This window comes from Cricetulus griseus, chromosome 4, assembly GCF_003668045.3.
Source record: "Cricetulus griseus strain 17A/GY chromosome 4, alternate assembly CriGri-PICRH-1.0, whole genome shotgun sequence".
Taxonomy (NCBI): domain Eukaryota; kingdom Metazoa; phylum Chordata; class Mammalia; order Rodentia; family Cricetidae; genus Cricetulus; species Cricetulus griseus.
The window spans coordinates 203,365,276-203,381,343 of NC_048597.1; the positions used below are offsets into that span (position 1 = coordinate 203,365,276).

The window sequence follows — 16,068 nt, forward strand, 5'->3', positions numbered from 1 at the left end:
GCTCCTATAAGAAGGAAATGCTGGAAGAGATTAACTCCAAAAAATAATTTACTATGAGAAACTTCTTTGAGGGAACATGGGGAGGGGTATGAAAACTCCAGGATAGCTGTCTGTCTTTGATGTTGAACCAACATTTTTGGAGAAAGGAAAGGAAGAGAGGTTGCAAAGGGTACCTTTAGCACACACTGCAGTTCTAAGAAAGGTCTGCCAAACTTATGGGGTGATTGTACCCATGGCTGTCTTTCAGAGAGGTCCCTGCCTCCTTGCCTTAGCGAACCTGCTGGGCTGAGACATTGGCTATGCACAGGGCATAGGATGCCTCAGCATGAATGTGCTGATAGAGTCTGGCATGCAACTGCTAAGACCATGTGACTTCCTTCCTCTCAGGAGAGCTGCATTTTCATGGCTAATACATCTGCTTATTTCTGGCTCCAAATGCCTCCACTTACTTCAGGGAGTTTCTTCTTGAAGTCTGAGACCCAAGCTGGTGCAGCAGTAGGTAGGACCATTTAGCTTTGGAGGCCTTATGTGAACTTACTCGTACTAGTGAGTAGGCATTTACTGTTGTGGCAAGGACTTGCTTTCTATGCTTGGGAAAGGACTACAGGCAGACACTTTTTGTTCGTTTCTTGTTATCTCATTGAGAGCATTTTTCAAAACTAACTCACTTACCTACTGGGAGTTTGAAATGTTATTAATTTAGGTTCATCCCATTCAGCCTCCTGCAGATTCTGTGTTGTGCTTCCTTAGTCTTGTATCGTAGCACCGGTTGACTCACTCTTAGGAGAAGAGTTGACAGAATGATCTTCCACAGATACCCAAATAGCATGAGGTGCAGGGGACGTATCTTCTGCCCCTCCTCCGAAGGTGGTTTATTATAAGCATTCATACTTTGCTTGGAAGTCTCCAGGGATTCTGTAGGCTGGTAAGACTTCATTGCCGGCAAGAAATGGCAGAGAATGCAACAAAGGCAGTATTTATTTGGGCTCATGGTCTCAGAGACTTCAGTCTATGGCTGCTTAGTCCCATTTCTGTAGCCTGAGGTGATAAAGAACACGAGGGAAGTGGTGGCATAGTGCCTGGAGCTCTTACTTCATGACAGAAGCAGAGAGGGATGGGAAGGAGCTGGGACAAGGTATAGTTTTAGGGAATTCTCCCAGTGGCCTTGATACATTCATACCTCAATAATTGAACCCAGCAGCTAAGAACAAATTTCGAACATGTGAACCTTTTGGGAGACCCTTTTTGTCTTTTCTTGTTCATGAAGATTGTGTAAAATGTTTTTCTTATGGAAGAGTAGGTTAAACTGAAGCAAACGTACGTGAAACTTAAAAAATTCATCAAAGAAATTTGTTAATTTGTTTTTTTCACTCCTTTAATCAATTCTCCACATAGTTGCCCAAGTGATAATACTTATATAGAAATCTAATTATTTTACCATCTTGCCTAAAATGTTTCACTAGTTCTCATTACCACTGAGCTGAAAGTCAGAGTCTCTCAGTATATCAGCAATACCTTTTTATCTCCTCTCTGTCTCTCTTTGTCTCTCTCTCTCTGTCTGTCTCTTTCTCTTCCCTCCCTCCCTTCTTTCCCTTTTCCTCTCCTCTACCTCATGCATTCATTTTGGACCACTAGTGACTTTCAAAAAGCATCAGATCTCCTTTGCAAAGTCCCTTTGCAGTGATACATTGTCCTAATGAGGTTATACTAGCGATTGTGGACACAGAAACATCAAGAATCTAGCCGTTTATACAACAGAAGTTATGTTTTCCTCAGAGCAGCCCAACACAGGTGCTCCTGGCTGGCAGATGACCCCCTCCCCCTCCCACTCCCACACTCCTGTTTTCTCAGGGACCTAGGCTCCTTCTGTCCAGTAACATTGTCTGTCTTAGAATCTTTGACCATTCTCCCTATGCAGCCAATATGGGAGGGAAAGGAGAGAGAAAAGTCACTAGATAATTCTCTGTCCCAACCTAGAAGTGAAACATAGTCACTTGTGATCTGGCCAGAGACAAAGCAGCCAGGAAACAGGCCCTAGCTGAGCAAGTACCTCCCATCAACAGTGGTGCTGGAGAGCTTACAACCAGATACACTTTCTACTGACTGTGATTCCCACAGCTGCCCAGATGTGCAGCCCAGATCCCATTCATTGCCTGATCAGCTCATGGAGCTAAGACTTCTGTGAGCTTCTTGCTTTTCCTCAGGCATTGCATTATTCAGTTCCTCTCTCTACAACATTCCCAGCTGCCCTGGCACATGTGGTGCTGTCTTAGAATTTTCTGCTCATGAATCTTCAACTCATACAAACTCAAGCTCATCCAGGACAGAAACTATATTCTTATTTTGGACCTATAGATTAAGTGGAACAAAACATTAAACGCAAAATTATTTCACTGGAAAGATGGAACATTGAGCTGGGTAAAGTGGTGCATGCCTGCAGTATCAGCACTTAGGAGACAGAGGCAGGAGGATCAGGAATTTAAGGCTATCCTTGGCTACATAGTGAGACTGAGGCCAGCCTAGACTACATGTGACCCTGTCTAAAAAAATAAAAAAAAATATGAAACAACACCAAAGACAGAAAGAGAAGAAATAACAAATGTTCCAAGATTATAGAATTCACAGACAAAACTTAAGGTTCAAAGAATAAAGTTGGATTATTTCTCCCCAAACACAACCCAATGAGTTAGCATCTGCGAATGAACAACTTTCAAACAGAGCAATGGCCCTGCGTTTCTTCATGTCACTTCTATCAAACATTTGGGTCATTCAATTATGGGCGATTTAGATAGCTTCTTCCAGTACAATTATTTGTCCTTTATTTTAGGTCTCATAATGGGGTTAATTTTACGATATGCCACAGCACCAACTGATGTTGAGAGCGGAACCGTCTACGAGTGTGGGAAATTGTCATTCAGCCCATCGACTCTGCTAGTCAACATCACTGACCAAGTTTACGAATATAAGTACAAGAGAGAAATCAGCCAGCACAACATCAGTCCCCACCAAGGCAATGCCATACTGGAGAAGGTAAGGGTCCTGTCTGCTCATGTAGTTTCGTTTTCCATCATTGATGGCACCATATATAAGCTTCTCTATGTAAGGTACATACCTGCACACCTGTCCTTTCCAACACTGTAACACTGGGGCATTTCGTTGACTATATAAGCACAGTTGTCAGTATTTTGCATAAAATCTGGGAAAAGATTTTAATGTAATTCTTCAGCAAGCCAGAGCTGTATTTAATTTGTTTTAAAGATAAACATCTTTCAGCCATTTCTCCTTTCTTGAGATGTATCCCAGTGTTCATGTGTGTGCTTTTAGTGTTGTTGTACATGTTACCAGCTGGCGATTTGGCTCGTATTTCCCCAGGCCAAAGAGGAAATAGAGAGGAATGAAAATGTTTCCATTTGTGAACTTTGATCTAGGATGGCTTTTTCTGCCAATAAAAGGCACTGGTTGCTGGTCGGCTAACTTAGAGTCTACCCAGGAGATCTTCACCATGGTAGTTTAACTAAGGAATTTTAGGTTGAACAATTGTAAAGTGATTCATACTTTTAAATTTTCAGGCTTGGGATGTAGTTCAGTGATGGGACACTTGTCTGGCATGTGTGAAGTTCTGGTCTTGATTTCTGGAGGGGGAGAGAGGGGGGAGGGGAAGGCAGAGGGGAGGGTGGGAGGGAGAGAGAGACCAAGATGAGAGGTTGTATTAAACATTTGTGACAGCTTAGCTACTTTGACCACTAAAAAGAGACCATGCTCCCACTGAAAACACTCAAGATAAGAAGTCAGCTTCAGCACTCTTTTGTGGTACTTTGTATGTAGAACATCACCCTTGAGATGGTAAGTTCCTGTTACCAATGCATGCCTGTGGTAGGAGCCAGAAACTTGCAGGAATTACTTCAGAGTCTTTGGGTCAGAGGTGAGCACGCTCTGATTGGATGGTAATACATTTTATCACTTGTATCCTATAGAGTCTTAACTATCTTATTAAAAACATATTTCTAGGCGGTGGTAGAGCATACCTTTAATCCCAGCATTAGGGAAGCAGGCACAGGTACATTTTTGAGTTTGAGGCCAGCATGGTCTATAAAGTGAATTTTGGGACAGCCAAGGCTATACATAGAAACTTTGTTTCAACAAAACAAAACAAGATATGTGATAGACTTGTTAGGACTCAGGAAAGTCAAATTATAATATTAAGCCAAATCACACTTAACTAGGTAAGTAGATTTGAGCACACAGCAAGGAAGCTAAATAGTACACTTCTGTAATAAATGGAGCAATTTCCAGGATTTATGTTTTGAATAATGTCAGTCTTTATCCACAAGGATAATAGAAAATTATTTACCAAAAATAATTTTGTATAACTTGTCAACAATACAGGATACTAATTTTAAAACATATTTCAGTTTTATTTATTGTGAGCCAAGGTCTGTCTGTGTACTGTAATGTTTCCTGGAACTCTCTATGTAGCCCAGGCTACCCTTGAATTCACCTTAGTCTCCCAAGTGCTAGGCTCACAGGCATGTACCAGAACACCTGGCCAGTTTACATGTGGCATTTCCTGGTTATAAATTACTTGTCTCCTTCCGCTCCTACCCAATTTTGTCTGTGTTTCTACACAGCAGTACTCCAGACAGTTTGATTCTCCAAGGATGCTGGAATTATTCCTGTTGCCATAGCAATTTTGTTCTCTTGCAGGACTGCCCATAAATACCTGGCCAGAAATTTTGGTTCTGTGTTACGATACAGTAATTTCTTTATCAGCAGCCACAATCAAGTGTTTGCTTTTGAAACCTTAAGGCAAGAGATGAAACTATTCTTTCAGTGGCCAGACGATGTGTCCCTAGGTTATTTTCTTGACACTGACTAGCTCTGTGCCTAGTACAAATACTCCCATCTCCGCTGGTGGAGAACAAGACATCTCCCAGAGTCATTACTGTATTAGGTGACTTCAAAGGGACTGGATTTTGCTCTTAAATAATATTTGTTGCTCACGTGACAACATGAGAAGACTGTAGGTCTGTAGAAATGTACAGTTGTTGCCTTGGCTTTCTTTTGATTTCTCTCCTGCATGCATTCTTTAGATCAATCAGTTAATCTCTGTTAGATAAAAAGAGATTCCATAAAAGGATCCATTCATGGAAGGTTTATAGGGCGATAACATGGATGACACAATATGTCATTTCCCCTAGGCTCATTTAAATTACTGTAGTTCCCAACTTTCTTTTTAAGAAAATATTTTAAAGGTGTATCTATTTAATATGAGCATTTTGCCTGCATGTATGCATACATATCACATGAGTACCTAGTTCTGCAAAGGTCAGAAGAGGGGGTTGTATCGTCTGGAGCTGGAGTTATTGATGGCTCCACAGCTATATGCCATATGGGTGCTGAGAACTGAACTGGGTCCTCTGCAACAGCAACAAACTGCTCTTATCCACTGATCAATCTCCTTAGTTCTCTAAACTTTGTTTTTAAATGCTTCATAAAAACATAAAATCTTATATATCAATGGGGTTCCATGTGATGTTTCCATATACATACACATTGCCGAATACACTTAAATAACTCTAAGCGTGCCCATCATCTCAAACAGTTTATCATTCTTTAGGCTGGAAACAATCACAATCCTATTTCTGGTTTTCCTAACTGTGCAGTATGTCACTATTATTACTAATCATCCTACTGAGTGAGAAAAAGCACAACAGGTAGTCCTTAAAAACTCTATGGTTATTATTTTAAATTATGTGGATGTGGTTATGAGTACAAATGCCCTTGGAAGTTAAAGATCAGAGGTGCTGGAGGCCCTAAAGGTGGAATTGCAGCCAAGAGCCACCCGATGTGGGTGCCAGGAATCAAATCAGACTCTGGTCTTTTGCAAGAACAGCAGTGCTCTTAACCACCAAGTCATCCCCCACCCCAAGAAATCCTTAACTCTGTCTTACTGACTTCACACCTGTGATGATCAGTGTCACTTGTCACTGTCAGAGGATCTGGAATCCCCTGGGATATGAGTCTCTAGGCCAGTGCTTCTCAACATGTGAATCCCAATCCCACTGGCAAACCTCTATCTCCAAAAATATCTACGTTACAATTCATAACAGTAGCAAAGTTACAGTTATGAAGTAGTGACAAATATAATTTTATGGTTGGGGCGGTCACCAAAACATGAGAAAACTGTATTAAAGGGCTGCAGTATCAGGAAGGGTAAGAACCACAGCTGATACCCTAAGGGATGGCTCTGAGGAGTTGATTACATTAAAGTGAGAAGAGCCATGTTTAAAGTAGTTGGCCCCATTCCTGGTCTCGGGTCCCAGGCTACGTAAAAAGGAAGGAAGAGAGCTGAGCACCCATGCTGTTTGCTTCTTGGCTGTGGGTGCAATGTGAACAGCTGCTTATACCTCCCATAGCCATAACCCCCCCATGTGATGGACTGTACCCTTGAACTGTCATCAGAATAAGTCACTTCACCTTTAAATTACTTTTATAGAGTTACTCTATCATAGCAAAGGGGGAAAGAAACTAAGACAGCACCCGCTGATCAACCTCTCTCTGTCCCTCCCTATCCCCTACTCTTCCCAGGCTTTCCTTACTTCTGTCCTCACTCCTGTGAGATCAACTCTAATTCTCAGGTGAGGAGACTAAGACTTGTCTTGTAGGATTGTTTTAGTTTAAATGAGATGTTCTTCAGAAAGTACCAGCATTCACACCGTACTGTTCTCACTGCTCCCACTCTTCCTACCTGCTATTGTCACTGCAGTGCCAAACTGTGAACATCTCTGTCACTCTCCCTTCCTCCAGCAATGGTGCTGCATTGGTACTGCAACATCTGGATGCGTAGTATATGCCAGGGATAGTCACTTGTGTGGCTGGTTTATTTATTTACTCAGCCTTCACTGGGAGAGACAAACCATACACTAGATAGTGAGCTTTGCAAGCACAGACACCATGCCGTTTATTGACCATTGTATCCTTACAGCCTGCCATGGTACCTCATGCTAAATAAATATCTGGTGAGTTAATAAAGAAATGGATAATTGAATAAATCTGAAAACTTGCCAATATGTACACATCTGGAGAAGAGTGCAATGTTTGAAAATTATCATGCTGATTTTGATAGAATTATAGTGTCCTAGTTGCTGTTTTAAAATTTAGAATTATCCTCTCATGCTGGTTGTGCATAGGCAGAGAATAAAATAATCAGTGTCTACAGAGATGACATAATGGGCCAGACTCCAGTGCCAGGGGGAAGAAGCCACAATGAGACTCACAACACTTGATCCTGAGTTCTGACAGCTTATTGTACCCACACACTGACCAGGCTCTCCAAAAGCCTGCAGAGAAGAGGATGAGGCCAAGGGAATTTCAGCTTCACAGGCAGGAGGAGATGGGCAGTTATAGGGAGCATTCAGACATCCCACTTGGTGGGGTACAGAAACTACCACAGGGCCCCACTAGATCACTCTCCTTTTTGGCATGTGTTACAATGAGTATTCAGCCCATCATCTACATATCAGGATCTGATAGTCAGTTTTACTCTTAGAAGAATAGGGTTTGATGCTTGGATGAAATGCCAAGGTTTGGGGAGACAGGAGGAATCCCCATGCCGTGTCATCACGTCTTGGGAGGTTTTATATGAGCACACACATTTCTGGGATAGCTAGGCTCTGGTAGTGCCTGGAAACAGAACACAGCTCGATGCCTCCAAGCACTCCTTCCAATAGGAAAGTAGAAAGTTGGAAAATTGAGAGCTACTGGCATTTACAGCAGCAGCAATGTGCTGTGTGCTTATGATGCATGTAAACTTCAGGAAATACCATATGCTAAACCTATTCTATTCATGCTCGACACAGGTAAAAATGTAGGACAGAAAATGAGTGTTTGACTTAGAGACAAATGAAAACGGTGTTGCACACGTTATGAGTAGATGTGTATTCAAACAGCCGGGTGCACCTGTCCTATGCTGCCCTGTAACTGTCCCTTTGATTCTCAGCACCATTTGCCAGAATTGTTTTGTGGATCTGAATTATCTAATTTTAACAATTGGGACCCACATTGTGCTATATAATGGCCTTTACAAATGTTAATTTATTAAGAAATATTTAAAACTAAACATTTCTGGCTTTCATTTAAATGGGAAGTTTAAATTTTTCTTTTGTAAAGGAGATGGAAATCTAATGTAAAATAAAAAATAAGTAACCATCCAAACTTCAGGGGTGGGGATAAAGTTTGGTGATAAAGAGCTTACCAAGCATGTGAAGGCCCCAAGTGTAATTCTTAGTACCATCTGAAGAAACAACAGCCCTTGTCTATTACTAATGCTTCATTTATTTATTCTTTAATATCAATGAACTGAGTCCCCTCACACACACACACACATACACAGTTATGCTTCTGAAATAGACATGATTTCCAGGAAGATACTAGCAAGCCAGAGGAAAATAGTACCTGAGAAACACTGAGGAAGTAACACAAAAGTGCAGGTACCAAAGGGAGGGTTGTATCAAGACCCCCGCACCCCCAGACACTCACAAGGGGCTGGTGTCCTGGGTATTAGGACTGATGGGAAGGCTTACAAGGAAGCATCCAGATGGATTCTGGATACAGTTGTGTGGGTGGATGGGATAAGGGTGGGGAGACATTCCAGGCAGAGAAAAGGACGTGGTATGCAAGGGGGAAAAGCAATAAATATTCCAGAAAGGAAACATTTACGATTTTTGGAAGTATGGAAAACTGGAAAAACAGGGGTGGAAATGAGCTCAGATCTGGACTACTAACACCAATGAATGCCAGACTGTGTTCACTCTTGTTTATAGTCACACCAAAAGAGAATTCTAACAAAGGTGGAGGCCTACTTAGGCTGCAGCAGGCAGGAAATAAAGCAAAAGCAGAGACAGCACTTGGGTGGTGATCCAGGGACTGGTGGAGAGGTAGGATGGGTGGGGTTCCGAAGAATTGGGCATGAGGACTAGAGGACAAATTACTTGGCGTTCCTACATGAGTGTGTAGAAAGAAAGGGTGGTAAGAAACAGGGGAATTTGAATAGAGGACAATGAGCTGGATGATAGGGGAAACTCACAGGATGACTAAAAGTGCTGAATAAATACATCAATGTGTCTGTCTCACCATCAATACACTCACGTGTAGCTGAGCTGGAAGGGTGAACAGTACATTTGGCTGGAATGTCATGCGGATCCAGTATATTTTTTTTAAAAAGTTGTCAGCCCAGTTAAATTTGTCATTCTATGCCCCATAAATCAGATGACTACAGTGTACAGACAAAGGAAACTCCTCAGTGAAAATTTTGCTAAGTCTTCACTTCCTGTTTGAAAAGTGACACTATCAGTTGGTTAAGGGAAGTGGCTTTGGGGGTGCTGAGCTACAATGTGCTATTGTTTCAAAAAGGAGAATCTGGTCATCTCCCAGCAGGTCACAGAACATGACTAATGTGACCATGATCCTCAAGGATGTTTTAAAGAGACTATGGACATAGCTAATTGTAGGCTTTAATTTGGTTGTTCCCGTTAGTTGGATCAGCTAATTGTTTTTCACGCTGTCCAATTTTTCCCTCTGATTCTTACATTTATCTGTGAGCCTTCTGGTCTTTCACTCTGCTCAACGAGTATCTGGCACAGAGGTCAGGGCCAGAGCTCTTCTGGCAATAGGAACAGTTTAACCAGGGAAAGTGGCTGGGCCAGGAGATAAATATGTGCAGTTAACACTGGAGCACCCTTGGGAAGGATAAAGATGGGCTGGGGGACAAGCTCCTGTATAAAGCTTTTCTAGGCATGCTGGGAGAGAGGGAGCCTCCAGGTCATTAATCAGCACCAGGGTTTGGACAAGCCTTGGTGGGATGCTCTCAATGCGTAGGTTTTATCCTTCATAGTCTAAAAAGAAACAGGTGTGGTCATTTTTGCTTCTCCATCCAGAAGGTCTTGGCTGCACTGCATAGGAAGATCCCAGTGCAACTCAAGCTTGACAGAGAGAGCCATGAGACTGCCTAGATACTTAGTTGCTTTCATTCTAAACCTTAGTTAAGACAGCATTTGTTATAAAGAAGCACGTTCATTTATAAAGTTTCTAATTGGTAACTTGCTATAAAGAGGCAGCCCGATTGGGCTGGTCTATGGTGAAAGCATCAGATGGTATCACCTCACAATGGCAAAACATTCAGGAAAAGAAGGTCGCATCTCAAACAGGAGCAAGGGTGGTGGTGGCTTGCGACCAGGCTTCCTCTTGTATAACACCATCTCTAAAGAACTCAAGGGGGTTGCATGAGAATTATCTCTGGACCCAGGCTCCACTTTCCAAAGGGTCCACATTGTGGTCACCCTGGAGACCAGCCTTCAGTCACAATGTGATCACACTCAAACCATAACAGTAAACCAAACTCCTTAGTAAAATGCTCTGGAGCACCTAATATAATCCTGTTGGTTTACAAATTATATGCAAGCAACACCCCACATTATAACGCATATATAAAAGTAGAAATCTTCAAGGATTAGCCAAAAATGAAATACAACTGAACTCTCCTCTCATTACAACTCCTTAGCATATGGGACACCTTACTTCAGGGATCAGCACAAAGTCACCTGTTTTATTAGAACTGTATTTTTACTTTAATTAGTTCTGTATTGGTTCACTCTAGGCCTTGATAACAGAACACCCCCAGACCAAGTGGTATAAATGAAGGTAAACCTGGCTTGTCTATCTGAAGGCTAGAAACCAAAGATCAAGTCACCCATCTAGTGAGGGTCCTTCTTACTGTGTCAGCATAGAGGAAGTCATCAAGTGGTAAAAGCAGGAAGATAGCAAAGGGACCAAACCCATTCATCTTCCTGAAACACACTTGTTAAGGTTTGAATCTAGAATGTTCCTCCAGAGGCTCACTGTAGTTGGGTTTTTATTCTTTCGGGGCCCTCCATCCAGCTCCCAAAATGGAAAGTTATTCTTACTTATGAATGCTGGGCTTTAGCTTGGCCTGTTTCTAGCCAGTTTTTCTAACTTAAATTATCCAGTCTCTCTTTAACTATGTTGTGTCTCTAGGCTTTTTACCTTTCTTTACTCTATATATCTTTCTTACCTTTTTACTCTGTGGCTGGCTGTGTTCCTGGGTGGCTGCCCCCTGGTGACCCCCTTTTGTTCTCCTTTTCTCATTCCTCTTTTTTTTTTTTTTTTTTTGGCCTAGATTTCTCCTGTTTATTCTCTCTGCCTGGCAACCCTGCCTATCCCTCTCCTGCCTAGCAATTGGCCATTTAGCTCTTTATTAGAATAATCAGGTGTTTTAGGCAGGCAAAGTAACACAGCTTTACAGAGTTAAACAAATGCAGCATAAAAGAATGCAACACAGCTTTGCATCATTAAAACATATTCCATAGCACAAATGAATACAACACATCTTAAACCAATACTTCACAACAGCTTACCTTTTGAACATGTAGTCCCCAGCTTCTGGCTCTATTTTGAAGGCTGAGGAGACTTTATGGCCTGGCTGGTGGAAGTGGTCCTGTCCCAGCCTGATTTTGCTGCACCTTGGTCTGCGCCCAGGTGAAGAGCTTCAAGCTCTACCACAGAGCACCGATGCCTTCCTCTCCGTGATGGACTGAAATCTCTCATTGGCCACAGTAGATCCTTCCTCTATTAGGATGATATTTTAGCATAGATAGGAAAAATAACCAGTACTACACTCTACAGTAATCCACTCCTGAGAACAACACCAATCCATTCTTCAGACACAGCCCTCAGGGGTTCAGCATCTCCTCGAGGCCCCACCTAGCCATGAAGTTGCGTCTGAATTGAGCTTCTAACTCAGAGCTCTGGAGGAGATGTGAAAACCACAGCAACTCCTTCAGAAATTCCACTCTTCTGAAGTCTTCTCTGGATTCTGGATTCGCGGGGACAATGTGTGTGTGTGTGTGTGTGTGTGTGTGTGTGTGTGTGTGTGTGTGTGTGTGCGCGTGCGCGCTCCTGCGTGCGTGCATATGTATGTGTGTGGGGAGGTGTTGCCTTGGGATGGGGATATTCTTGGGAGCAGATAAGCCTTTGCGGAGTGCTTGTCCCAATCTTAAATGATCTCATGCCACTACATTCCAGAATCGTTATTTTGTGTCTCAAGTCCACAGTCTCAGGCCCACCTTTCATTCTCCCTTTGCAGTTAATAGTGTCTTAAGTCCGAATTTCCTTCTATGATGTCTCTCCTCCCACAAAGCCTTCAGGAGGTCAGGGTCTAGATCTGCTTTGTGTTGTTACATTGTGTTCCCAGTGCCTGTCACATGGTGGGTACTCAGTAGATCTTGGCACATGAATTGATGGTGCAAGTAAGTATCCATTAGTTTCTGCTGTGAGCTGAGATCTGTCACTGCCATGGTGTCCTGGCTGAACTGCTGCCTATTTTGTACTGAAGTGTGTCATAGGCTTCTCCTTAGGGTAAAATACACGGCTCTGGAATAGCTCTTGCCACTCAGAGGCCTGAACTGCTACAAGCCCCACCTCCAAATATTCTGACAGGAGATATGGGGGCAGAGAGACCAAAGAGATGGCTGAGAATAGGGGAGACAGAAGGAGCAGGGTAGGTTGGGGGAGAAAGAGGCTTCCTATTAGATGCTGAGTCTGAGTACACAGAACTGAAAATGGATCTTTCACTATCTCCCCGTTTGCTTTGCTCCTTTGAAAACACTAAACTGGCAGAACTGCAGTTTCGTCATCGCTGGTCTCCGGGGAGCAGTTTCATAAAGCTCGGTCCCATGGCATTCCCCACTTTTCTCCTCAGGCCACCTGCCAGAGGCCTCCCCTAATAGCTTGCACAGCTGGGGTAGCAGACACAGGGCAGGCAGAACTGAAGGCAGCCGGGGCCTTAAGCTAGGGTGGAGGATAAGGGGCCTCTCTACTGCTCCTCAAATGTCATTTTTTTCTATAAAATGTATTCATTTCTTCATTTTTTTATTATTGCTATCATCATCATTATTATTGTTGTTGCTAATGGTACTGGCCTTTACCCAAGGCTCACTCATGCTAAGTGTACCCACTCCAGCACCTCTCAGGTGGTTTCTCATGGCAAGGCCTGCAGCTGCTGAGGTTCTGCCTCTGGCTGAGTGAGCTTGATACCAGAAGTCGAGCTAATATTGCCTTTCCTTTGCCTGTTGTTACTGAGTTCTCTGAGAAGCATGGGCCCACAACACAGGCTGTGTGTGGTGGGCAGGGTATAAGTGCCTGGAAGCTTTGCTTATGACCAGAGGAGGAAGAAGCCTGAGGGCAGAAGGACTTGAAAGGAGAAGCAGGCCTCAGATGTTGCTGTCTCCTTGGATGAAGCTGTGGTTCTGCAATGGGTCTCAGAGGCAACCTCATCTGAACCATGGGATCGGGCCCCTAAAGGACCAGACCATTCAGTGTCTGGATAGGAGATGCTCTGGATAGGTCATGACCTTGGGAGTCTTGGCTCTGTAGCCTTGGCAGTCATTTGAGTTGCCTGACCACACCCCTGGCAGCAGGAGAGGCAAAGTCTTCACTGGAGAGACCTCTCATCTAGATGGCATTTCACAGTGTCCCAATACTGACCTCCTCAAGCTAGATTTTATGTCCCCAAGCCACACCTAAGTTAGTTAAGGCAGAGTGGGACTCAGGGGGCCCCACTGGAACATGAGACTCTAACAGATCTTGTGAGCTGAATTGCAGTAAATTTTCAGAATCTGACGAGCCAATTGTTAAATGTGACAGCATGAAATGGGTGGCAATAAGAATATTTATGCCACAGGAATGTTTCAAACTGAGCTTATAAGATTGTATTCCCTCGGGAGAGATGATTTGCCAGCACAGAATATGTGCTTAAGTAATTATATTTTTAGGATAATTGGAAGTATCCAAACATCTCAGGTTTTATCTCTCTAAAAAGTCCATCTCCCGAAATGGCTGTCTTCAGACTCCCTGGCAGATAGAGCCTCATACCCTCAGCCTAAACTCTGGCGCCTCTAATCCTATGAAGAAGTGCATCAGGCCTTCCAGTCAGACCCAGGAGTGAATCTTATCTGGCCACTCTCAGGAATAGGACCAGAATGTGAATTTCTCTGGGCAAATTTTCCCTCATCTGTATTGTAGGGCTTAGTGCTACCTACAGCAGAGGTTTGCTCTCCAAAGCTAAATGTGAAAATATGTGTTTTAATGTCAGACGTGTTGTAAATATTAGTCTGCTTCCAGTTCCCGTTTCTGAAACATATGCCCTTGACAGGCGTTTATTCCTTGAGAGAGGCCTGAGGTGGATCTATGGAGGAGGTCTGCTGCTGTGGTGTTGTTCTCTCTTTCTGTGTGTACTGTTTTTTGTTTTGTTTTGTTTTGTTTTTGTTTTTTTGTTTTGTTTTTAGGTGAATGCACCATTTAAAAGCACATTGCCTCATTTTAATCCTACTTCCTGCTGATGTCAGCATGCTCTCCTTCCCCTCTCACCGCCTCCATCCTGCTCTGACCCTGCTTCTTGCTGACTCAACCTTTCTCAGTCCAGCTTCCCCAGGCCAGTTGCTCCCTGGTGAGATCTTATGATGGGGAGGCTGTATGTGCGGTTCATAGCTTAGTCTGATAAGGATAAGGCAAACTCAAAACAGTTGCTAGGCTTAGAACGAAATGATGAGACAGGGATCCCCCTGTGTCTGGTATGATAGAAGCAAGGTGTCTTCGGGCTGAGGTATCAAGGTTGGCCAAGAGTAAGATCAACTCCAGACTGGGGCAGGGAGTGGGGATTCACTCTTGATGGAAGAATATATTGGGTGTACAGGTCTCGAGAAAAGTTCACTGTGGAGAGGTGGGAAAGTAGGCCCTTCTCCTGCCCTCCTGCTCTTCACTCTTCTGTCTATCCTATGCTAGTCTTAGAATTAAGCTGCCCTGTCATGCCAAAGCCACAGGCTGTGAGGCATGCCAGACTACCATTCCATGAAGGCCAGGCCACAAGAGGTCAGAAGCAGTCTGTCCAAGTGTAGAGTGGGTTAAAGGGTCAGAAGTCTTGGCATCTAGCGTCAGGAGGAAGCAGTTGTCACCTTTGTCTCATAGGCTGGAACTTGAGAGCGAAGGAAGAAGCTGTGCATGGTTAGGAGAGGACAAGAGGCGTATATGTAGCCAGGCCATGTGATCACCTTAGTCAAGAGTCACTCACATAGACATCTGTGAGGTCAAGTGTTTAAGCAAAAGACAGGAGTCTCTCCAGGCCTTGCTGATTTGATGCTATGGTGCTGTCTGGAACAACTAACACATGCCAGGTGATAAGAGACACATGTAGCAGTGGACTGTGTGACTTTAATCTTCTTTTGGCAACAGATGGGTTACTGGCTAAGAGGCCAGCCCCTGAGCTGTATGACTTAGTTCAAATGCTACTTTACAGCTATGTGATTTAAGGAATTTTAGGTTAACTCCTTAAGTTCAATTTCCCCATTTGTAAAAAAATAACATATTTCTGCATACAGTGCAAGGCCATATGAATTATAAATAAAAAAATACATGTGGAGAACTTAAAATAAGGGCTGGAGTTTAGGAGGTGCTCGCTGTATTTGACTGTTCATTCTTCCACTAACATCACTTTTGCTGTCAGTAAAGCAGTTGGAATCTAAAGTTTGAGTCCAGGCCATGTTGTTTACCAGGTACGTGACTTTAGGCAAATCACATACTAGGGCTTTTGTTCCACATCTGTAAAAACAAGGCCTTCAGGTATTTACCTGGAAAGGCTGTTGGGAAGAAAAACTGAGCTGCTGTGGGTAAAGGAAGTGTGAAAACCAAAACTACATCATGGAAATATAATTTGTTATATGTGTTGATTCTTATGATGAATTGACAAATGGTAGATACACAGTTACTCTCTTCTTTCTTTGTTGTTTCAACTTGTTTGTAATGTGTAGAGTTATTTTTGTGTCATGAATTTTATTACACTTTTACTATAACTTCCAAATAATATTACAGAATGTCTATTTTAGATAGAAACATGGATTTTTGAAGAGAAGGAATCGAAATAATTCTACAATATTACACAAGCACCATGAAAGTTTCGGGATATCTAGTCTATCTTATCATGTGTATTTATTTCTAGGA

General features: G+C 42.9%; 1 protein-coding gene across 1 annotated transcript in view; it reads left to right on the forward strand.

Annotated features, from left to right (window-relative positions):
• Slc9a9 (solute carrier family 9 member A9) overlaps window positions 1–16,068 on the forward strand; it is a 528,927-nt gene that overhangs the window by 12,309 nt on the left and 500,550 nt on the right. The window contains exon 2 of the mRNA XM_027410941.2: window positions 2,828–3,030. Within this exon, the coding sequence (XP_027266742.1) occupies window positions 2,828–3,030 (203 nt within the window). The remainder of the gene's footprint in view (window positions 1–2,827; window positions 3,031–16,068) is intronic.